Source organism: Lygodium microphyllum, chromosome 4 (genome assembly GCF_053477565.2).
Source record: "Lygodium microphyllum isolate KBCC chromosome 4, Lygodium_microphyllum_v1.1.10, whole genome shotgun sequence".
NCBI lineage: Eukaryota > Viridiplantae > Streptophyta > Polypodiopsida > Schizaeales > Lygodiaceae > Lygodium > Lygodium microphyllum.
In genome coordinates, this window is record NC_141138.1 from 63,917,669 (window position 1) to 63,943,657 (window position 25,989).

The following is a 25,989-nucleotide window of genomic DNA, read 5'->3' on the forward strand; positions in this document are numbered from 1 at the left end:
AGCATGACCTTCTATCATGCACGTGTGTGTGTGTGTGTGTGTGTGTGTGTGTGTGTGTGTGTGTGTGTGTGTGTGTGTGTGTGTGTGTGCGTGTGCGTGCGTGTGCGTGTGCGTGTGCGTGTGCGTGTGCGTGTGCGTGTGCGTGTGCGTGTGCGTGTGCGTGTGCGTGTGCGTGTGCGTGTGCGTGTGCGTGTGCGTGTGCGTGTGCGTGTGCGTGTGCGTGTGCGTGTGCGTGTGCGTGTGCGTGTGCGTGTGCGTGTGCGTGTGCGTGTGCGTGTGTGTGTGTGTGTGTGCATATATATAGACATTCATATATACTAAGTGATAGGACAAGACTACCTCATGAAATGCATATATGGTGAATTCATAGCACATCCTGATTAGAGCTACCACACACACCACACAAGGTTGAAGAGAGAGAGACAGAGACAAAGAGACAAACAGAGAGAGAGACAAAGAGAGAAAGAGAGTGGGAAAAACTACCTAGAGGTAAGAATAGAAGAAAGCCTTATAGGCTCGTCGAGCTTACCCTTATGTACAAATTTGAAGCTTTTCAGTCAACATGCTATAGATGTTACCAATGGGCTCGAAGGGCTTTATGCTTTTCTTGGTGAGATTTTAATCAGTTTTCGTGTAACCTTTTATCTACTCTAGAGTGAAAAAAATCAATACAATCATATTAATATAGTAATCACACACCCTGTTTACATAAAAAATTTAAGTAATTACATAAATATTCAATTCTTGCTAAGAATATTATTGCACTAAATAAAGTGAAACAAAATATTATAACATACCTCTACTTGAACTTGATACAGTGCATCAAGTTGGTAGAGATATTGACAAACATTCATTGTAATTCATCAAACTATCTTCAAGAAGTTAGAAATTTCTTAGAACCTTGATGTGGTGCATGAAGATCTCTATAACCTTAAGAAAACTCCTTGCTTGAGTAATCAAATATATTTATTATGATTCACTATAACTCGTGATGCATTATATCAAGCTTACCTATTTTTATCAATCATTATTTTTATAAAGTCATTATCTAAATAAAAGACTTATAAAATTCAACTATCTAGCTCTTATAAGTTAATTGCTTACTTGAAAATACTTTATAATCTATCTTTTGAGTAAAAATAATCTTTTTTATGTCTTTTAACACTAGCCAAAAATCACTTACATTAGCATTTTCAGTTGTTGTTGCAAGGTTGTTGCACTAGATTTGTGTGGATTGGTCGTGCTTCTTCTACAACACTCCTCTACTCTAGATTTTTGATCTCTTCCTCATGCAATTGGGAGGAATGAGATATGCATCACTTCTTATTAATAAAAGTTCTTCAACTTACTAGGTTCTCAATCCTAGGTCACCTTCATACCAAGCCCTATCCCTGACCTAACCCTAAACTCAAATGTTCTCCTTATAAAAAATCAATGACCCTATTATTCCATTTTGCTCTTGCCATTGAGTTCTACGTACCATTATCCTTAGGCATTTACTTCTAATTCTCTTGCTAGAAACTACATTGTACCTTTTCTCTTCTATAAATGGATACTTTGTCTTTTTTCTTATGAGGGATATAATACTTTATCTTTTGAATCCTTTGACTTGGATATCCTATCAAGTGCATGTAGCCTAACCCATATTATAAAGAAAAATGATATGGAGATAGTCAAAGACCAAGATCAATTTTCTTTTGATTCATTTGATTCCAATACTTTGGAGGACATTAGAGGTTCCCTAAATGATGTATAGGTGAATCATCAAAGCATGTAGATCAGTCATACTACCAATATCACAAATCATCTAAATACATTTCATATATGGAGAAACATTGTGGTGATAAAACAATTGTGCATCTCCAAAAGAATAGAAGAAACTATAGTATAGAGCATGCTATGTTACTTGTATAAGTGATGAGTAAAGTGATGCACAAATCAAGTATGCATTGCAATGTGATTATTGTTAGAAGATTATTCTTGCTACATATGGTTATCGAAAGTTGAAGGCACTACATCAACATGAATTTTATTTGATGTGTAGTCACAGAAAGATGCTTTTCTTTCATCAATGTTGATATCATGGATGTATGGAAAGTTCCACTATTGTTTTTATAATACAGTGGTTTATAGGATATATTTTAAACTAGGCTTGAACCTAGTTAATACTTGTCTTGAAAGTGTCGAATATAGAATATTTAAGTATAATGGACATACATGTGCCAAATATTATCATTGGTCCTCTAGACAAGGTTATAGTTTCTTAGATGGAAATGTACTTTAAGGCACAATGTGAACTTATGGTAGTAACTGGGAGGTTGCATATTGCTGATAACTTTACTAGGATTGAAGTATGTTTCATTTACAAGCAAGCTATGCTTCAAAATGCAGACAAGTTTATTAGCTATCCACATTTTAACAGATCATTTCACTATCCCAAGGAAAGTCAAAATAGGAGTATGTAGCATCTATACAAATTTCAAAGCTCAAGGAAAGAATACAAGAGGTGACGAAGATCTTACAATGGCAAAGGAAGCACTACAAATTCATGAAGAAGAGGAAGCAACTGAGGAATGAAGTCCATGCACCATAGCTCTAAGTGTTTTGTTGTACCAAAAGATATAAGAAATGCTCGTACAAATGCTTTTAGTGGGATGTCTTGTGTATCATGGAAGAGATTAGCCTAAAGTGTTATTTACTTATCCAAATTTTTGTAATGATCTTAACCTTACAATCATAATTTTGAACATTGTGCTCTCTAGTAGCTAGGAGCCTTTACTTTACCACCTATTCTTTACCAGAGGGGTGCACCTATAAGAGATTATATATATAATGTGTTTTCAAACGGTAGTAAGAAATACAAATTTTTCAACATGCTATAAGGTCATAAAATGACCCCTTCTACTTTACTGAGTTTATGATTTTTTTTAAAATTATAATTAGAAAACCTCTTTTGTAAACATAGTACTATAATTTTTACTCAATAAAATATACTTTCCGTTGAACTCGGGTGGTATCTTACATGTTCTATAAGGAGGTGGACTTCCCAGGGTTCTTAATTTGCAGTTGAATAACAAAGCAAGAGAATAACAAAAATCAAACAATTTTCAATATACTTGTATATATGGGTGTATTTCAAAAAGTTTAGTGGGTTTTTAATGGTGCATCATCTACATGATCATATTAATCAAATGTTTCGCACATTTGCTAAGGGTTTACGTTGACACAATGCTTTTAGCTTGCTTGAAATTATGTGTATCATACAAAATGCTTATACACCAAAACAAGTTGTCATACACCTAAGAGAAATATATGATTTCAAGCTTTTTGCATTTTACTCAAAAGAAGAAAAGGTAAAATATTTGCATGACTTAAATGTCCTAAGCTTTCAACATGTATTTCTAATAAAGAGAAAATTAAAGAAAGGTGTTAGAGTAGATTTGATGACCACAATGCAAAAGTCATGCCATCTAGTTGTTGTCTATATATTGCAAGAATCACCCTCTATTATTTGTTAGCATTTCAAGTGCAATAAAATTTCAAAATGCAATGTTCATATTTACTTTCTATTAGCATTTCTAACTGCATTAAAATGTACTATTGTAAGGCTATATTTTCTAGTTGAAGAAACACACATGTACTATTAATGTACTATTGTAAGGGTATAATTTCTAGTTGAAGAAACACACATGCTTGAAAATGCTAAAATGTAACAATAGTGATGGAGTAAGAGATTTGCAAGTGTATGTGTGATAATGAGTCCTTTATACGACTTGATGCTCGAAGAATTGGTTATCTCAATGAGTGAAATTATGAGTATTTTTTAGTTTTAGGAGTAAGGGACTTTGAAACATCCATCTCCCATTGGACCATGTAAAGAAGCTCATGGAGCCCTTAGAGTATATTTTTACTACGGAGATATATATGTGTTTGCCTCTAATATTAATTTTTACTCCAATACTAAGATATGTATGCATTTTCCTTTTTTAAAAACATTGCCTTGATTTGTGTACGAGTGGAACGAGAAAGTGCAGCGAAAGGGCCCCTTGAAAATATAAGATTTGAACGGGGCGTGGGGATCTTGACCATCTTTCTTCACAAAAGAAAGCGGGCGAGTGAGTTGCTGAGACTCAGTCAAAGGTAGGAGTTTCTTCACATTTTTGGCCTCCCATAAATGGTAAGCGTTCCGCATTGCCTCTTTTGCACAGCCCGCTAGTATAAAAAAACTCCCGAGCCCCACCCACACACACACACACTCTCTCTCTCTCTCTCTCTCTCTCTCTGTCTGTGTTCACTCGTCTGTGTAGCTTACTCTGATGGCGGCTGTAGCCTCCCAAGAACAGCAGCTCCGGGCGCTCGTCATGCGCGCGATTGAGCTCCCCTTCCCTCTCCACCTCGCCCTCGATTCCCTCCCTCCCGGCACCCTAACGCTTCACTCCCAATTGCAGAACTCCAATATCGTCTCCATCTCCGTCGCTTTCATCAACCAGTCCCTGCAGCTCATCAATGATCTCAGCTCCTCCATCAAGACTCTCATCAATCGCAGCACCAAAGAATTGGCTAGCGAATCATATGAATTAGCTGCTCCAGCTCCGATCGATGAACAGATGAGAGAGGAGGCTGTGAGGAATGCCACACAACTGACTAATGGCAGGGTTGAGCAGATTGGACAGAACCGGAAGGATAAGGGGCGGAAGGAGGGGAGTGGTACGACTCCAAAGAAGAGGAAGCCTTCTGCTACTGCGTCGCCTGCTGGTGGTGTGAGAGGCAGTAGTGGTGGTAGTTATAGAAGGAGCCGGAATAGTACTTATCATAGCAATGAAGTCATCACTGTTCACTGTACAAGCGAGAACCCTGACCACTTCGACCACTATACATGGCGCAAGTATGGCGAGAAGACGATTCATGGCACAGAGAAGCGAAGGTAATGGCGATATTCTCTGTTACGACTCCGAGTGTATTCTACTTTAGCTGAGTCGATCCAAGCATCTAGTTCTTTTCTGTCGGGCGATCAGTCGCGAGATAAATATAAGAGTAGGGTAGAGAAAGAGCTATCGCAAAAGTTATAATTACTCAATATTTAATACGTGAACACATATAATAAACTGGCTAATTGGCTCTTATATGTTTCTTCCTTTGCGATGTTAAACAAGCAGGGCCTACTACCGTTGCACCCGCAAGCACGACACGGGGTGCTTGGCGATGAAGCGAGTGCAAGCATGTGAATCCCCAACACAAGGCTACTCCATCACATACGTGAATAACCACACGTGCAAGTCGGTCTCTCTACCCCACAACCCACTAACGAGTTCTCCCTCTCTTGACGTCTTGCATACAAAGACTAGTACTACTACTATAGCCAACAATAATCAGCCTGCGATCTATGATCGAGAACCCTTTGATATACTTAATCCCCTTAACACAATGTTTAATTGTGACCCTCTTTTTATTAAGCCTAATACTATAGCTACCAATTACACTTCAACCCCAACACAATCTGCGAATGACAATTGTCAAACATTTTCACAAGAATTGGAAAGCATTACCTCCTCTGCATGTTGCCTCACTCCTTCATCCTCTCAACCTTCTCTTGATGAGCTAGAGGTTTCTTTCCCATTCATTAGTGAAGGCATGAATGCAATGCTTCATCCTTATCCTTATCATCAAGATCAAACCAATACTAGTTCTATGGCTGAAGCTTACTTCTTGAATCCACCTTGCCATAATGACAACTTCATGTACCCCAACACAATCTAGGAATGACAACTGGCAAACGTTTTGAAAGGAATTGGAAAGCATTACCTCCTCTATATGTTGCCTTACTCCTCCATCCTCTCAACCTTCCCTTGATGATCTAGAGGTTGCTTTCCTATTCATTACTGAATGCATGAATGCAATGCCTCATCATTATCCTTATCATCAAGTTGAGGCCAATAATAGTTTCATGACTAAAGCTTACTTCTTTTAGTCACATTGCCACAATGGTGACTTTATGTATTTTGATTCATGGCTAAGGAAAATCTCTCATTAGAGTACATTTTTCTAATACAAAGGGCAACTGCTTTTCCATGCGTACATCTTGAGGCTTGAACATAATGCTTGCAAGTTTGTATGATAGAAATGTATAATGTGAATATTCTCTAAGTTCAAGATGTTTCTACATTCTACTCAACTATGCCTATTTAACATTTCATTGAGAAGGACTAAGCGAATGAGTAACATGCCCAAGCAATGTGCATTAGAAAATGTAAATGTTGTGTGATCAATAGAAAGGTTATTCTATTTGAAAATTTTGAATAAAATTACAAGATTATTTTTATAAAAGGATTTTCAATATTTTGAAAAAAACATAAGTCTCTTAAGAAATAAATACCATTTTATTTCCTTAGAACATGTATGTAAAGGAGTTTTCTTAATACCCATTAAGAAAAAAATGGACTCCAAAGGGGCCTCATACGGAATGGATTAGAAACTCTCCAAAAGCACCTCATAAAGAATGGATTAGAAACCCTTAACCTTGGATTTGTCCCCCTTCCATGGTAATCATTACATGTTCTTTTGTGCCCTATCTCCCTTATATGTCTAGGCTCTATAGAAATTACACAGCATAGTGGACATGACCTGAGTAAGGAGTAGAGAACACACATCAAATATGAGAAGAACGGAGACTTCTTTAATTTTAAACGAATTGATACAAAGATGGCTCTATCCACCTATGTGCTTCCACTGTGAAGCTTAGATGGCGATCCAAACAGATGATAGAGGTGAAGATCTTAAGAGTAGCTGGAAAAACTCAAACTAAGTGAAAGATAAACTGATAATGGCTTTAGAGAGATCTTCCTTTTATAGCTCGGGAAGGTAGTCTGGTTGGCATGACCAAACATAATATGAACCTTCACTAGTCGGCTAGGGATTTATTTTACCATTGGGCGGAGGGCTCCCCCGTTTTAGGGAGGCTATCGGCTCCCATGAGACCCCCCACAAACCTCCAAATAGGGACCCCTAGTAACTCCTATACCCCGCAACTCAATGCATTGTGCATCGAGTTGCTACCAACATAACTACTCTATCTAAATCAAAGGCTAGATCCACAAAGGTCACCTAAGGCTATGTCCACAAAGGTGACCTTTTTTCCATTTGATCATAAAGACCTCATCTGACATACAAGTTAGGACCCACCCAATATTTGAGCACACATGGCTTCTCCTCATAATAGGAGCCTTATAACTTAGAGCACCATGGATCATTGATGGCACCTTATGAGGATGGAACATTAAGCATATCTAACACCACCTCTCAATGTCAACTACATTCTTAGAGTCTTTGAAGATGAATTGGAAGAAGATCTTTCATTAGATCTTTGGTAAAGATATTTACTCCATTCTCCTTCATTGGACATTAAACCAACTCTTTATCCCATCCTCAATCAAGTCACGTACATAGTGATACTAGATCTCAATGTGTTTGGTGCATGCACGAAAAATTGGATTTTTTGCAATGACGATGCAACTCTGATTTTCACATCTTAGCAGCATTGTTGGATCTTCATCTTGTACTCCCATAAGCCATTGGATCCTCTTTAACCATACAACTTCATATGCAGCAAAGCAAGCTGCCTTGTATTTTTCTTTAATAGAAGACAAAATGCCACAATTGGCTGCTGCTTATTGATCCAAGAGAAGATTCTTGAACCTAAAGAGAAACAATATCCAGAAACTAATTTCCTAGAGTCACTATCACCTTGCCCAATCAGAGTCACAATTCGCCATAAGAGCACTTCTGAAATTGCATATTATATCATAGTCAAGAGTTCCCTTCAAGTATCTGAGCACCCGCATCCCAGCTTTTCATTGACTTTCTCCAAGTTTGTTTGGGAACCGACTCAAAATCCCAATAGCAAAACTAATATTTGGTCTAATGTCACACAAGTAGATGAGACAGCAAACCAATCTCATTTACCTCCCAATGTCTACTAGTGTTGATGTATCCTCAATGGATAACTTCACATTGACCTCCATAGATGTAGCTATCTCCTTACACTCTGTCATGCCAAATGCTTTTAAGATCTCCCATGCATACTTCTTTTAAGATATGAATATTTTGCCCTGCTAAACTTCAATCTCCAAACAATAGTGCAACAAGCCCAAGTCTGTCATTTCAAACTCAGAGCTCAAAGTCTTTCAAGTCTAATGGATCATATCTTCATGGTCACCTATAATAAGAAGGTCATCCACATATAGGACAACTACTACAGACTTTTCACCATCCCTATAAACATACAAGTTAGTATCTGAGGCACATCTTATGAAATTCAAGCCTAAAAAGAATTTTATATATTCACTAGTACCATACTCTAGGGGCTTTTTTTAGCCCATACAATGTCTTCTTCAACTTCTTACAAACTTTGTTCTCAAAATGGGGGACCTCAAACGCTAGTGGTTGATCCATGTACACTTCCTTCTTGAGGTTACTATTCAAGAACGTTGATTTAACATCCATGTGGTAAATTGGCCACTTCTTATGAGCAACCACTCCAAGTACTATGTGAATAGTGGTCATTCTAGCAGTTGGAACAAATGATTCTTGAAAATCAAATTCTTCAACCTGTAAAAAATTGTGTGCAACTAATCTAGCTTTGTACTTTTTGAAATTACCATCATCCTTGTACTTTACCTTCCAGACCCACTTGTTGATGCCAATGATATTCCTCTTTTCTAGCCGATCCACTAGTTCCAAAGTGTCATTCTTCATTATGCTATCATACTCAACTTGCATAGCTGCTCTCCATGCTAGAATGGCAAGTGTTATTTTCAAGTGTGCCAGCTCTTTTACTTCTCTCATAGTATTAGCCCCATCAAGGCCATGTTGATGATATAAGTATAAGCCTTTCTTTGCTCCTCTATTCTCAAAGACCTCCTTGGTCCATCTATCTTTTCCTCAACTATAGTAGGCATAGGATTATTGTGATCATAGAGTTGCTTCATCCATTGTGGCAATGACTCTTCCAGTGGCATGATTGCAAGTAGGTGAATCTTGTCCTCATCATTTGAAGACGATGCTTCCTCCTCCCTAAGAGTAGGGATAGCTCTTGGATTAGATTCATAGGGGACTACTTTTTCATTGGATGATAAAGTGAAAAAACTTATAGTCTCATCCTCCACTATATGTGGCTGCTCCTTGAACACCATATCACGGCTCACTATGATCTACACCATATCACGGCTCACTATGATCTTCTTTGCCTCTTGCGTCTTGTTTATACAATATAGAAGCCGTTTTCTAATTATCATAACCCAAAAATATACATTTTGTGATTTTTGGATTTAACTTGTTCCTCTTATCCTTTGGAACATGTGCATAATATTCGCATCGAATTGTTCTAAAATGAGACCAATGGTTTCTTACCAGAATTGGCCTCCTGAGAAGTTTTGCCCTTAAAAGCCTTTGTGTAACTTGGATTGAGAATATAAACTACATTATTAATAGCTTTTTCCCAAAACTTGTTAGGCAATCCCTTGTTCTTAAGCATGCACCTTGTCATTTTCACAATGGTGAGATTTTGGCATTTCATCTCCACTACTACCTTCTTAGGCTTTAAGCCCCAACTTCTCTTCCATTAGTAGTGCATACAATTTCTCAAATGTCAAAGCTTGGGGTCTCACTTGAGTAGTTAGGGCAATTACCAATCCATAAAACTTCGGTGGAGAAATCTCAAGCCACCTTCGAGCTAGCTCCTAGTCTTTTGTATCCCAATGGCAATCATCTAGTCACATAGATTCTTTATCTGAGTGATAAACGCTTCAATTGACTCTCCTTTAGCAAAAAAAATTCTGCTAATTGATTCTCCAAGTTCTAAATCCTTGTTTGATTTCACATTTTGTACTAACTCCTAAGCATGTTTCAAGCCTCTGATGCCTTGATTGTATGCTAAATCAAGGTCAAAACATTGTCAAAATAGCTTATAACTAAGGCATATAGTGCATCTGCATTGCTTTGTTTCCAAGCTCGTAGAAGATTTACATTTAGAGGAATCATAATACTCAAATTTGATGGGTTTGGATTGGGTTGTGATTCCGAGTCAATCTCCAACATCTTCTCAAGAAGTTCATAAGAATCAAGGATAGTTATGATTTTTAACTTCTACAAAGTATAGTTTGTACTATGTAACTTACCTTCATTGAAGGTTGGTGGATGAATCCTTAGTATTTGAATTGCTTGTACAACACCACTACCACCTCATGTGCCAACACTAGTACTTAATGTAGTAGATGACATTTCGCCTCTTTGCTATTGAATCCCTTACCTCTCCATACTCTTCACTCCTCAAAGCCCCATTTGATACCATGTAGAAATTACATTGCACAATGGATAGAATCTGAGCAAGAAGTAGAGTACACACAACAAATATGAGAAGAATAGAGACGGCTTTAATTTCAAACAAATTGATACAGAGATGGTTCTATCCACCTGTGCACTTCCATTGTGAAGATTAAATGGAAATCCAAATAGCTGATAGATGAAGAGCTTAAGGGCAGTTGCAAGAACTCTGACTGGGTGAAAGATAGATTGACGATAGCTTTAGAGGGGACTTTCTTTTATAGCCTGGAAAGGTAATTGGTTGGCATGTCCAACCATATTATAAACATTCCCTAGTCGACCAAGGAATATTCTAGAGAATACTCCCTTTACCATTGGGCTGTGGTGGCTGCTACCACCAAACCCTCGTTAGGGGGCATTAGTCCCCTTAAGACAACCTAGCCAAGGGCCGCATGCATTGTGCCTCGAGTTACTACCAGTATAAATACTCTATCTAACCCAAAGGCTAGATCCACAAAGGTTGCCTTTCTATCATCTAGTCATATAGACCTCATCTAACATACAAGTGAGGACCCACCCAATGTTTGTGCTCACGTATGGCTTCTCCTCATAATGCAGGCCTTACAACTTAAAACACCATGGATTATTGATGGCACCTTATGAGGGTAGGGCATTGAGCATATCTAATAGGCTTTGTTCCACTTTTTGTGATAACCAATCTACAAAGTAGGGGATCTCCCCTTCTTTCACCCTCCACACTTGTGGGACTTAGGGTCCACAAGAGAGTACATAACCCTAGCACTCGCCAAAAGTGCAACACTAACAGGGTAGATTTACTTTTACATAAAGAATCATTATTCTATTTTTTATTTGAAAATATTTCTTTATCCAAAAAGCTTTTCAATTATATTGCATGTTAAAATAAACATTTTTTTGTACTCTATTGTACACTATAAAGCCTCCAAACATACGGTCTTTCTCACAATCCATACACGTAGTACCATGGCTCACTAAAGAGAGCTGCACGATATTTCCTACTCCATTACTTCTCCAAAACTTGCCACATTAGTAGAGCAAGCTATGTTTCGCCCCCAAAAATTGACATTTTTCTAAATGTCACATTTCCTAAATGGCAAGTTGCTTTGTGCATGCACGACCCAAAACCAACCCTTGTGCATGAACTCGGCTTGTCAAGAAAATGTTATAATCTTCCAACTATAATGAAATGATTAACATTTTTTAAATGATCTGTTGTATAGTGCAAGTCTCGTCATTATCAAACATGAGTTGTCATTGTTTGCACATCATCAACATCAAACACGTGAACCTCATTCTCACTTGTCACTACACTTCATCCCCATTAATGTCTACTATAACTATAATTACCACTCGAACTACTTATTGTCAACATCAAAATGTTATCGAATTACATTGTTGGAACAAACTACATTGCCATTATAAATTCACTTGCCATCATCATTGAACACCCTCATCATGTAAGCTGGATGGATTGAATGAGGCAAAGAAGAGCCAAAGTGATAATCATGAAGATGGAGGCTTAGCAAGACGACAATGGTCAATGGTCTATAGTATCCTTGAATCATAGATAACTACAATATAAAGTTATTCTTACATTCTCTATCATGGATAATATACCACAAGGTATGACAAACTACAATATAAAGTTATTCTTGTATTCTCTTTTCTGGCTTGAGGAATCACAAGCACATTGGACAAGGGAGCAAAAACAATATGTACAACAATACAAACATTCGGCCTTCTGCTTACCATGGGACACTTTACAAGTTTTTGTAGCTATACATAGACCATACAACCGTTGTTTTTAAAAAATACATGCTTTCTATACTTTTAGAAGATCTCATCCATTCCAAACAAATTTATTTGTTCTCTATATATATTTGCCAAGATCTTCAAACAAGGCCTTGATTTTTGCAAGGGTTGAGGAGATGTACTTGATAGAGGATGAGTCAATAAGCAAATATCTAGTTGCCAGAGCAAGAGATTCCTAATTCTCATTAAGAGTGCTAAGACCAATGTAAATGTCAACCTTGTGGAAAAATAGATCCTTGATACAAGTAAACAACCCTTAAAAGATGAGGGGCACCAACAAAGGATCTCCATAGCCAACAAGTATTATATCCATGTCATATATTCTAAAATCAAGAGTAAGAAGTTTAATGTCTTGCTTTTGGAAAACGATATTACAACTTATTAAAATGTACAAGGCAAAGGTGGTCAGAAAACACCATTATCAATATTGTGTTCGCGAGTTATCAACATCAAAAACTAAAATATGAACAATGGCATCTTCATAAAAGCTTTTGATAACAAGAAGTTCAACTCCTTGAATCAAAAGAGGCTTTACAACAAATGTCATGAAACATTATTTACAGGGCTGTAGTAATGATGCATCACAATAAGGAAAAATCCTTGGGAGCAAGATTCAACTACCATAAAAGAAGTGGTTCTCCAAGGTGCAACTAATCAAGAAATATGTTTGCAAAAGGGCAATAATGATCTATGAATATACTCGAAATACGCTCTCCATGGTACAATTAATCAAAAAATATGTTGCATAGGGGCCATAACTATCTAAGAATAAACTCGAAAAATTTTCAATTAAGATAAAAAATACAAGTCATGATGAAGGGGCGAGTGAGCAAACAAATCACAATCATGATGATGCAGTCGCTAGGGAAGAAATCAAATGGGACAAAGAGATAAGGGGGTAATCCAATAAGGGGTCACTGCATTGCGCGCACAAACATCATCCTTTATCATGAGGGAGCACGCAGATGGACTTTCAGGAAGTCCACCAAGATCTACTGGGATACAGCTGCTGATAAATGCTTTGAGTTTTCTGTCAATGCCAACTTGCCATCGCTCAAGAGTGCAGGAAAACACATTGAATCAAATCTGCTAAGTAGCAAAATAACAATGCCTGCCAACAAGATCGTAGCCTAGTGGTTGAGTGTGGGTTGAATAATATGGTTGCGCGAGTTCAAACCCTAGGTTCCACATCCGCCATGGCACAAATCATTTCACACCTACAATAATAAGGCCGCCTTCGTCAAATTAGGTTCCAGAGGTTGACAAAAGACCAGAGCTTTGAGGCCTAGATGTCAAAGAGCAGCAAATGTCAAGTGCCTTAGAGAATATGTGGCCACTTAGGCTTGCCCTCACGGACAAGGTATTTATGTGAAGTCATGATGGGATGTATATTTACAGGTGACAAGCTCAAAAGGAGACGTTTGGCATATGGGAAATGTAGCTCTGGAGAGGAAGATTGCCAGATGGCAAATTTGTGGCAAGATATCTTCAAGAAATTGAATTGGCAACAAGTTAAAATTGTGTTTTGGGTGAGATAAAATGCCCAACACAACCTTAAAGAACTTGGATATCATACTCAAAAAATCCCAACATGTAAACTGATTTGGGAGTTTAGACTCAAATCTGTTTGAGAGAGATAGGGTAGAAGTGAAGGTTACTTTAGTATATAAAGTCAGATGGTGTTGGTGTCTTACCTGTACACAGGGTGAACAGCAAGAACGGAATATGACTTAAGATACTTGGCTATTTTGCAGTTATCCTCCTAACTCCACTATTTATAAATCATAAATACAATCATTTGCATCAAAATACAAAATTAAGGCTTAGATTTTTACACTAGATTAAGATTTTGTCTTTAAAGTCTAGTCAAAAAAGACAAAAAGTACAAAAAATCACGTGTAAATAAATAATCATTTTTTGAATAAAATAATTGAATAGAATGGTTACAAATTATCGAAGAAGTATTCTGTATGGTCCAACTGTCCAAATTGGGCACTACTACATAACACACACCTTTGCTTAATAAAATTGTGATAACCAAAAATCAAAATTGTGAATTGAAAGTTTGAATTTACATAGGGTGCGAGTTCATTTTCATCAAGGTTGACCACATAATGGTTTCACTTTTTTCTCAATGTTTTTGATGCATCTTTTGTTCTCACTGAACATAACACCTATTGTACATAAAGAATTGAACATAACACCTATTGAACATTAATATAATTCATTCAACTCGTTGCAACCAAAAACAAGTGTTTGGAAATTTGGGTGTCCCTTGCTCTCATACCTATGCCTCCTGGATCAGACCATAGAGGGTTGGTGCAGCTGATTAATACAACCCTAGCAATGTCAATGACCGTGGCTTTGCAAACCCAACTCAATCTGAATGCTGGCATGAGAGGCATCAGTTCAACTCAACAAAATATGACAGCTTCAATTTACTCTTGGAGCCTATCTTACAGGCGTTTCTTGAGTTTCATCCGTAAAGGAAAACCTCAATTGCATGAAGGGATGAAGGTTCAAAGGTTTAGAGCATAAGCATCCTTAAAACAGTAATCAATAGCCTTACTACAGAAATTAGGTGCTTTTTTCCAAAATTATGATATAAAAGGCATCAAATTACTGAACAAGAAGTTCCAGTATGAAAGAGAATGGTTTGCATTCAAACATTACCCACTAGGCTCAATATCAAGGCTGCTATAGGTTTGGAACAGATATGCAAGGCTGTCTTCATGATTTTTGATGCACGTATCTGTGTTTGGATCAACCAGAAATGGAATCTCTACCTGAAAATGTGAGTACTGTTAGCCAAACCTAAATGTGTAGATCTTACAAAATAGAAGGTTACGTATCAGGCATATTCTCTGACCTTCATACAGGAAAAACTGAACATGAAATTTACCTAAAATATTACGAATGTGTCCAATCTCAATACTATACATACTCATTGCAAGGCAAACACATTATCAGAATGAAGCTTGCTGAAAGCAACAAAGAATTTCAAAAACTTTCTCGTAAGTAAAACTAAGAACCTGCCTATGGGTATGCCCAATATACAAGAGAAACTTAAGAAAGTACTGGACCTTGTGAATGCAAATAAAATCATTCGCTACAAAGAAAAAAGAAGCTCAAAGACGAAGCATCCACTACAGACTTATTTCAGTATGGGACCATTACACTTGGGAAAACTTAACTTCTGAGTTCAAGTGAACAGAGCTATTGAGATTTGGGCTTAAAGCCACCTAAGTTTATATTCTACACATGTTAACTAGCTATCAGGGTTAAGTCCAGTTTTGAGGTAAGCTGTAATGTTGCCTCGAATTCCTGAATATATGCTTATGATTTTAGCAATGTCAACCTTTTTAGCACTATCTTTGGTTACCATGCCATGCACCCATTAATCTCGATTTGGTGCAGCCATGTGTAGCATTCAAGACATGTGATATGCTGAGACATATTTTTCTCTTTCTCCTAACCATAAAAATCTAGGAATCTTTTTGTTCTCGGCATTGTTTTGGTGCCCCCACCTGAGGGACTTCAAATTTGATTTGCTTAATTTTGCATCAATGGCACAACCATTTTCAGAATTCATTGGTGCCCAATGTGAGGATGTTAGAAACTTTGTAGAATGATTTTCTTGTGCCTGTCTCATCAATAAGACCAATGCTGATATTTTGTTTGGAGATTCTCCAATATAAGCTGACTTGTGAAGCTCGTCCTTGGATGAATGAGTATCTAGCCACTCTACGAAATAATAATCCACTAATCGCTCCAGATATTATGCAGTTAAAATGCTTTAGTTGCTAAATTCACAAATAGGTCAATGTAGATGGTCTTTGGCATGAGAATTTATCCTTGGACAGGGAGACCCTTGCTGCTACTATTGCTATATTGAAAAAGAAAACGTTTTCCAATTTCACTACTCTATGAAGTTTAGGGTTGAATTGAAAAACTGCAAAGTTTTGATGAAGCTTTGGTAATTGCCAAAGAATAAGAGTGGAAATTGTTGAGGATGGGCCAATCGACAAAGGGATTCAGGAAGAAGATTAAGCAGGAACATATGAAAAACATAGTCATAACGAAACAACTCCCGCCATCACGACACAACGCTGTTCCCCCCCCCCCGTCTCGAGTGAACGGTCGATCCATGCCAGTCCTTCCTTCCCCCCGCCTGCACCAATCCCCCCCTGTCCTACGCCATATCTCCTCCCCCCCCCCCCCCCCCCGGGGCCCTGCAGCTGCCTGCCCTGTGCCCCTCCCGCCTGCCTGCGCTCCGCCCTCCCCCGCCCCCCCCCTGCACACCTGCCGCCCTGGGCCTGCCTGCGTTCCGCCTTCCACCTTGCCCGCCACCTATTCCCCCCCCCCCCCCCCCCTGCCTCCTCCGTCGTGAGGTCACATCACCGTTTGAAAAAAACATTCCCCCTCCTCGCCATCGACTCCCCCCCCCCCAACCTCTAGTTGCTCCCTCCCCTCTCCAGGACTTCCCCCTGTGGTAGCACAACAGCGTGATAGCTAGGTTCCCAACAGGGACGCGCAATGGAATCCTCTGGTCAAACATCGGCACATTCTGCGAGCGCCCCCGAGTCAAACACCTTGCGCATCATCCTCTCTGAGGAACAACTCTTAGCCGTCCGTGCCACAGAGCTAGAGTTAAAAGAAACAGCGATCTTTGGTCAGGTTATTAGACATTCCCCATCGAGGTTCCAATTGCGGGATTAGCTCCACTCTACGCTACGCATTGGCACAACACAAATCGTGAAGGCAGTCCTCATGGGCCGAGGGATCTTCATGGTTCGACTCACCTCTGCACATGCAGCTCGTGAGTTAGTGAAGAGCTCGCCCTACGCCTCCACAAAGGGGGTCATCTACATGGTTCCCCGGTATAGCAGCTTCACTATGGAGTCATTTGCGCTCCACAACAGATTTCTCAGACATCCAGTCACTTTACTTTTCCCCAGATTGGCAGTAGAGTACCGCCAGTTAGTGGAGGACTTTGGACGACTCTTCGGCATAGTTCTCCTTGCCTCCTTCGCGGATGCAGTAACAGTTGCAAGTGTCCCAAAGCAATGAGTGGCCGTTAAAGACACAAAGAGTATAAAAAGTTCCTAGAGATTGAGATAGGAGGTCACTCCTTTAGGCAGCAGGTCATTGTGACCGGGCAACCAAGGCAATGCTTGCACTACCACGACTTTGGGCATCAGGCAACAGATTGCTCCGCAAACTGGCCCAGAGGTGGACGCTGACGGCTTCACACGGGTCCAAAGACGACAAAGAGAGAGATGACATGGGGGGCCACAACCAGCTCCTCAGACGCAGCCTTGACAACAGGGAGCAGGAGGACGAGTGACGCCCTCTCGGCAGAGCACTCCGCAGTTCCCCCCCCCCCCCCCCCACTCCACCCAGTAGGACCGCAGTCCCCCACAGCAACAACCCGCGCCACAGACTATCCCACCTGAAATCCCACAGCCCCCGCACCCACCTCCTAGCTCCCTCCACTGACCCTAGCCCACAGCCCTCCCCTTCCAGGGCCACTAGCGCCCCCCCCCAAACACTTGCCACATACCTCTGACCATCCCACCATCCCTCAATCCGCTTTCCCCCCACCACCCCCCTTGCCGAGCACCCCCCCTCATCCGCACCCGTTTCAGGAGATCCCCCCCAGACCCACCCCCGCTCCTCCTGCAAGAGGTAATGAGCCACACACACTCACATCCTCCTCGCACCAACAGTTTCCCCCCTCCCACACAGCGACCAGCTCATCTGCCCCTGTTGCCCACCACACTTTTCCGAGTCATACACAATTGTTGCCACAGGAGCTCTTCCGTAGTGGCCCATGGTCCTACCTGAGAGTTGGAAAGCGCGGAGAGTTCCCGCTACCTCTAGAGGTGGGGATCTTCGTGGTTCATAAGTCAAGGAGGGGCAAGGTCCATCTACTAGCACCAACGGATGGACCAAACTACGTTTTTTTCCTTTTAGTCCTCTCACTGAGGGGATTGGACGACGACACAAGTAGAGGAGTTGAAAAGCCAGGTGGCAGACCACATCTCCCAGTGGATGGGAGAAGGACAAGCATTGTTTGCACAGCAGTGCCCTAGTTGTATGATGGACATTAACTGGTGGGCTCGTGCCAAAGTACCACACTTGAGCATTATCTTTTGAGCCCCCCCACAGTGGAGAGCTCCGAGAGATGTGATCGAGTGGCCCTTGGCACAAGCGGCCCGCTTCTACTAGTGTACAGAGTCTCGCCCCTCAGCATAGTTAATAGATGTAGTGATAGCAACTATCATATAATAAAACTAAATCGTCTTCTTTAAATTCTCGTATTTTGATATTCTTTAAACTAAATCGTCTTCTTTAAAATCTCGTATTTTGATATTATGATCATGCCAAGCTTTACGATGTTTCTGCATTACTTCTAAGCTCTGTAAAGCTAACACTTGGGAAGCTAAAAATTTGTTGGTTAGGACCTTTTAAGGTTGTTAAAGTTTACGATAATGGTTCTCTTGATATGCAGGATATTAATGCTGAAAATGAGATTTTTAGAGTTAATGAACTCCATCTTAAACATTTTGTGACTTAGTTTAGTTAGGTGTAGTTAGGTAAGTGGTTATAATGACCCCTTACCTAATCTATATTTCCGATGTGCAGGGAGTTTTTTCAAGTGCACCAGCCTCGCACCTCAGGAGAGCAAATACGCAACCTTCGAGATCAGTATGGGAGAACTCGTTCTAGCCCAAATGAGGTGATGGAGATTACCACAGACTACTACAGTCGCCTCTTCCAACAGGAGACAGCCTCAGCTAGAGGACTACGATATAGACAACAGGTCTGGGATCACATCTCGTCCCTCGTCTCAAAGGAGATGGGATGCTCCCTCCTAGCCCCCTTCACAGAGAAGCAACTCGAGGAGGCTTTCCATACACAGGGAAAGGATGGCCTCTCTAAGGCCTTCTTCACTACCTACTAGGAAGTGGTGAAGGACCCCCTATTGATGGCCTTTCAGAAGGTTTTCACTTCAGGAAAAATGCCAGGGAGTCTTTCGAGAGCCCTTATCAATCTTCTCCCCAAAGGGGGAGACCGATTGGAGCTTTCCTAGTGGAGACCGATCACCTTATTGTCAATGGCCTATAAGGCACTGGCAAAGATGATAGGTACGCGTCTACGCCCCTTGCTTCCAGACATCATCCATGACACACAGACAGGCTCTGTCAAGGATAGGAGCATTCTGGACAATGTATTCACCTTCTTTGAGACGATAGAGTGGGCTCAGCACAGTGGAGAGAGGCTGGCCATACTACTCTTGGATTTCGAGAAAGCCTATGATAGGGTGGACTAGGACTTCCTTGAGGGCACCATGGTGAGGTTGGGTTTCCCCCACGCTTGGATTCACAGGGTCTCTAGACTTTACAAATCGGCCACCAACAGGGTTCTCATAGGTGGTAAGCGTGAGGAGGAGTTCCAACTAGAGAGATCGGTTTGACAAGGTTTCCCTCTTGCCCCGTACCTGTTCTTACTCTTTACAGAGGCGATGTCCCACTTCCTCAAGTCACGTGTGAGCGGATTACGCGGCCTCCGACTTCCAGTGAGAGAGGAGATGGAGTTGTTAGATTCAAAGTATGCAGATGACACAACACTCTACATTGAGGACGATGAGCTAATGCTAGAGAGAGTGAGACTGGCTCTAGAGGTGTTCTACTTTGTAGTAGAAGCAAAAATCAACTGGAAATTGTCGGTTGGTTTCCTCACAAACCCGGGTTCTAGCACGGAGTGGGGCGTCCACCTAGGATTTAGATGGGTGAGCATAGGGCAGACTATCCGGTACCTAGGGTTCGAGGTGGGACTTGACATTACTCCCACCCAGCAGTTTCTTCCAGTCCTCGATTCTATTCGGAGGAAGCTGACCTGCTGGAGCACGGCTCGCCTCTCACTAGCCAACCGAGCCCTAGTGGTTAATCAGGTCCTCCTAGCGACGGCTTGGTACATCGCCTTATGTTGGTGCTTCTCCTCACCATGCGTAGTGTAGCTTCACCACCTAGTTCAGAACTTCCCTTGGTCCGGGTCAGACGGCTCCAGGGATTCCAAGGCCAAGGTGGCATGGGCAACTATCATAAGGCATTGGTCAAAGGGAGGGCTCGGGATCATAGACACAGAGTATCAGAGTATTGCCCTCTTGGGCAAGCTAGTTGTCTACAGCCTCACACCAGGAGGGCAAACCTGGAAGATCCTATTGCAAGAGGGTCTTCAGGATTGTAGACTGAGGCTTGGTAGGGAGTGGAGACTGTCCTTGAGATGGATCTTCATGACACCATAGATCAGCACACCCCCCCCACCCGATCACCTTTCCTATGCAGATTGCTCCGCGTGTAGCAGGGCCTTCGTAAGGCCCTAATCCAGAGCCCCCCAGGCTGCCAGCAGGAGATAAATCGTCAATCGGTGATCTGAAACCCCCAAGTCAGGGATCAGGAAGAGGCACAGATTGGCGAACACCCCCACATTCAGTGGGCTGATTGGGAGACTGGCCCGGCTCGTACCATCAGGACATGGCAGGAGGTGTACAGGAGGATGGACGAGGAGATCCTGCAGCGAGTATCAGGCTGCCAGAGAGAGGTGGAGTTGAGGAGAAGGGAGATAGACACAATAATACCTCAAGAGTGGCTTGCTCCCCTGATACGAGAGCCGATAGAGCCAGGGGAGGTATGGACCACCAAGTTCACCAGCAAGCATCCCCCTACACGTGGCAGGTAGAGTGGGCAGCGCTCCACTTGGGACCTTCTTCATCGTACACGAGGGGGGGCGTCTAGCTCTTGACAGAGGATGTCACAACTCTATAGAAACAGAATTTGTATCCTTTTTCATTAATTTATCTATATAATGATTTATTAAATTTATTTCCTTTGCACTAATTAGATATAAAGAAAAGTGCATTGGAGCTGGCCACTGATGAGTGGTCACAGGTTATGGTGGACCCACACGGTGGGTTAGAGAAAAGATAGTTCACACTTCCACCTATATGACCCGATTGGGCGCCTGTGACTAGAACTCACGCATATCAGGGTTAGACTCGCACACAGAAAGGATTGATGCCTTGAAGTGTGGGCTAGATCCACCAGAACAGACAGTTACAATCAACAAGATGGCATGATCATGAAATGCTTGTATAATGTGCATGTGTGGGCTGAAAGCTTGAAATGCACATTTCTTTGCATAGGAAAGTCACATGAAGATTCAAATACCATTTTTGCGATGTACACGGAAAAAGCTTTCATATGATACCCATATTGGGGGGGTCCCTAAATTCTAGGAGATCCCTAAATTTTAGAAGGTCCCTAAATTTTAGGAGCCTCGAATTAGCCTAAAAATGCTAGTCCTAAAAAATAGGGATGTCATTCTAAAAATAGTAAGTTCTGTACTCTGACTGTGCTTACTAAATTTGGTTGTTTCTATTCTTGACAGTATTCAACCCAAAAAGGAAGGCCATAAAGAAGAGACAAGTGTCAAGACACTTGTCACACAAGTTTCCAAGTGTCCCACCACTTGTCACATCTCATGACATGTGGCTGGACACTTGTCTTGTGCTACTCAACTTTCCCCTTTTGTACTAGCTCTCCCCTCTCCTATAAATAAGAGCTCGTTTTTCTTCATTGAGCATCATTTTTCTTTGCTGTAAACTCATGTACAGCACCCACAGATAGCCAAAAACTGGCCCCATCCATCCCCATCATCATCCCCCACTTCTCCATTATCAAATTCCTCCATATTCCCTCTTCTATCACTGCTGTTTAACAAGACAGCAAGCCTGTAAATTCATTACAGCACCTCCTTCTTGAGCTCTTTCTTCCATTTTAGCTACAAGAAGCAAGCTCTATCCCTGTACTGCTGATCAACGATGGAGAAAGGCTGAATTCCCCTTTTTCTTCTCTCATACTGTAAAGAAATCAGTTCTTATCATTGCATAATAGATAATGCATGTGTGTTTGTACATCTTTGCATGATCTTATGAGAGTGAGAATTACTTCTTCTCACTCTCAAGTTGATTGTAACTGAGCTCTTCCCTAAGGGACTTGGGTTGAGCAGAAATACATTCCTTCGGGGGGGGTTGCCCATCTTCAACCCTCAATCTTGTCTCCATTACTTTTACATTTTTATGGCTGTAATTTTGTGAGTAATTTTCATTTTCAGCTTTAAGTGTTCATTCTCTTTTCTATTAAATCTCGAAAACAAGCAAATATCATAATTGTTAAGCATACTACGTTGTTCGGGGCGTTTACAGCGGTATCAGAGCTTTGGCTCGGTCCTCGCCCCCAACACTGGTAGTGCTTACAACTATAAGTTTGTTTGTTTTCAGCCCTTGCATTGAGTGCGTGAGCATATTTTTTTTTCTTTAGTCTCAATGGATCAATCGAGTGCTATCCTTCAAGCCATTCAAAGTCTTAGAGAGGAGAATCAGCAAATTCGTGAGCAACTTCTCAAACTAGAAAAAGTTGAGAATCCCAAAGAATTCAAGGAAAGAAACCCATCTACTTCAAGGAGACAAAGCCATACCAATGAAAGGAGCCGATCAAGAAGTCCAACTACTTCTAAGAGGCAGTCCCATTCTACTTCAAGACAAAGAAAGAGATCGCGTCGAAGCTCATCCTCTTCTTCAAAGTCATCTGGCGCCTATTCTGATGGATCCTCTTCTAGTAATGAAGAGTCACACCCTTCTCGTGGAAGACCTCATCATCGTCAAAGGCGTCGACATTCTTCACCCTCGTCTCCATCTTCATCCCCATCAAGCACTTCATCATCTTCAACCTCAATATCCGAGCATGGACGAAGGCATAAGAAGAAGAAGAAGACTAAGTCACTATCTCAACTTGAAAAGAAGATCAAGTTCAGTATGTATGATGATTCCCGAAATCCTGATCTTCTTCTGAAGTTTATTCGTCAATTTCAAATTTTGTATGGTCGTGACAAGTATAAAGAAAAAGAAAAGATTAAGTTTGCAGCTTTACATTTAACCGACTTAGCCCATACTTGGTGGACGGGGTTGGAATATGATCATGCTGCCCCAAAATCATGGCGGTCCTTTGTTCGCCTGATACAAAGCCAATTTCTTCCTGTTCATTTCAAAAGAGATGTAAAAATGGAATGGGATCGGCTTTGGCAAAGGAAAAATGAGTCACTTGGTGACTATACCAAGAGATTTTGGGAGCTACTTTTGAAGTCCAACATTTCAAGAAGATCAGCAGTTCGGAAAAGCTTAGGAAGTTTCAAGGAGGTTTGCATTTTAAACTTCGTACTGCTCTTAATCATTATCATTGTTCTAGTCTCAGGGAACTCATTGACCATGCTGAGACATGGGAAATGGAGCACAATGGCAACAAATCATTCCAAAAGAATGATAAGAAGAGAGTAGCTGATGATGAGGAGTATTCAGCCCCAAATGAAGGACAAAAACAGTGGCAAAAGCAGCCATCAAATCAAAAGAAGATGAAGCCCTATGCACCTCCTAATGCTCCTCAATTTCGCTCCAATCTATACCCACAAGCAAAGCAATTTTCCGAAGAAGAAAAGCAACGCTTCATGAAAGAAGGGAAGTGCTTTAAATGTGGACAAACAGGCCACATAGCGAAGCAATGTCCAAACAAGGGACAAAGCAAGGTTTCTGACAACAAGCCTAAGTCGCCAGTGAAAATCAATGCTATCAGTGATGTAGTTGCAAACACAACTCACACTCCAGAGACGCGCAAATTATTAAAAGCTTGGGGACAGTTGCAAGGTAAGCAAGCACTATTCTTGATAGATCTTGGGGCGAATGAAAATATTATTTCCTTGCAATTAGCTAAAGAGCTTGGATTAAAGAATGAAGAGATGGACACTCCGGTAGAAGTTCGCCAAGCTTTAAATGTTGATGAAGGTGACACAATGAAGACTGTGATACCCTACATTGGCAAGCTCAAGTTTCAAATTCAAGGCTACAGTGACGAAGATACCTTCTGTATCGGAGACCTTGATGGTTGCGATGTGATTCTTGGCATGCCCTGGAATCATAGAATAGATTCAACCATCTTCTCTCAGAAAAAGAAGGTAGAACTCACCAACAAAGGCAAGAAGTACGAGATCCAAGCTGGAGTTTCTGGAGACACCATACCTATGGTAAGCCATATGCAAGTCTCTAGAGCAATTAAGGATTGTGTTCAATGTTGTCTGCTTTATGTCACTGATGTAAAAGATAATATGAATGCTGAAAACCAAGAGCAACTTCAACTCTTGGAAAAGTATAAAGATTGTTTTTTGGAAGATCTTCCTTATCAGCTTCCCCCAGAAAGGCCAGAAGACCATCATATTGATATTATCCCGGGCAGTTCTCCTCCTAATATAGCACCATACCGTGTGAGCCGTCCTCAACAAGAAGAAATCAGAAAGCAAGTCGAAGACCTACTCAACCGTGGGCTAATTAGGCCAAGTAGCTCACCATTTTGTTCACCGGTTCTTCTTGTTCAAAAGAAAGATGGCACATTCAGGATGTGCATTGATTATCGAGCCCTCAACAAAATCACCGTAAAGAATCGGTTTCCTATTCCCAGAATTGACGACATTTTGGATCGTCTAGGAGGCTCAAAGGTTTTTAGCCGCATTGATTTAAAGAGTGGTTATCATCAAATTAGGGTAATACTACAAGATGTACACAAAACTGCTTTCCGCACTTCATACGGTCTTTATGAATTCTTGGTGGTTCCTTTCGGATTAACCAATGCACCAGCCACCTTTAATCGAATGATGGAGCGCATCTTTAGAGAGCATCGACAATATGTCGGTACTTTCTTTGATGATATTCTTGTCTTTAGCAAGAATGAAGAGGAGCATCATCAACACTTGGAAATTGTTCTACAATTACTACAACAAAATCAACTCTTGGTAAATGGTAAAAAGAGTGAATTTTTCATGCATAAAATAAATTACCTTGGGCATGTCATCTCTTTTGAAGGGATTCAGATGGATCCTGAAAAGATCAAGATAATCCAAGAATGGCCTCATCTTCGTGATGTACATGAGGTGCGATCGTTTCTTGGCTTATGTTCTTATTACCGCCGCTTCATCAAGCATTTTGCACATATGGCTTCTCCACTTCATGACCTTACAAAGAAGAAGATCTCTTTCCAATGGAAGGAAAAAGAGAAGGCAGCCTTCACAAGGCTGAAAACAGCTCTTACTTCTGGACCTGTTCTTATCATTCCAGATCTGGTAAAACCATTTGTGGTGGAAGCAGATGCTTGCGGTGATTGTATTGGTGCAGTGCTAAATCAAGAAGGCCATGCCGTAGCCTTTGAAAGCCGCCATCTAAATGATGTGGAGAAAAGGTATGACATTTATGAAAAGGAGCTCTTAGCAGTGGTTCATGCTTTAAAGATATGGAAACATTATCTTTTAGGCAATGAATTCCTTATTAAAACCGATCATCAAAGCTTGAAGTATTTCAAGACTCAAAAGCATTTGCAGAAGAAACATGCAAGATGGGAAAATTTCTTGTCTATGTTTCATTTTCAAATTATGTACACTCCAGGGAAACAAAATGTAGTTGCTGATGCACTTTCTAGAGTGCCTCGCATTGCAACTATTACAGTGGCTCATCATGAAGATTTTCAAACGATGAAGAATACTTATGATGAAGATACTGATTTTGCAGCAATTTGGTCAAATTTACAGCAAGGAGGTTCTCATCCAGATTATTCCATCAAAGATGGTTACCTTCTCATGAACAATCGCCTTTGTGTCACTCTTCCTGTTCGACAAAAGGTGCTTAAAGAAAGTCATGAACCCCCTTATGCAGGGCATAGA

General features: G+C 40.8%; 2 protein-coding genes across 8 annotated transcripts in view; one reads left to right on the top strand and one right to left on the bottom strand.

Moving 5' to 3' along the window:
- Positions 1–4,225: 4,225 nt before the first annotated feature.
- LOC148037104 (uncharacterized) lies at positions 4,226–6,063 on the top strand. The gene is made up of 2 exons (XM_087677239.1): positions 4,226–4,924; positions 5,157–6,063. Exons 1-2 carry the CDS (start codon positions 4,317–4,319, stop codon positions 5,755–5,757), a joined length of 1,209 nt encoding a protein of 402 aa, XP_087533365.1. The 5' UTR covers positions 4,226–4,316; the 3' UTR covers positions 5,758–6,063.
- An 8,649-nt stretch (positions 6,064–14,712) lies between these two features.
- Positions 14,713–25,989, bottom strand: part of LOC148037105 (Thioredoxin family protein) — an 86,208-nt gene continuing 74,931 nt past the window's right edge. For all 7 annotated transcript variants that reach the window (XM_087676041.1, XM_087676042.1, XM_087676040.1 and 4 more), the window contains one exon: positions 14,713–14,954. In XM_087676041.1, coding sequence (XP_087532167.1) covers positions 14,838–14,954 — 117 coding nt within the window. In that variant the 3' untranslated portion in view covers positions 14,713–14,837. The remainder of the gene's footprint in view (positions 14,955–25,989) is intronic.

What these genes read in the sequence shown, in the direction of transcription:
- LOC148037104 (XM_087677239.1), top strand. Translation starts at nt 4,317, where the DNA reads ATGGCGGCTGTAGCCTCCCAAGAACAGCAGCTCCGGGCGCTCGTCATG. An exon ending in CATGGCACAGAGAAGCGAAG is followed by an intron (nt 4,925 to 5,156) that starts GTAATGGCGATA and finishes TTAAACAAGCAG; the next exon opens with GGCCTACTACCGTTGCACCC.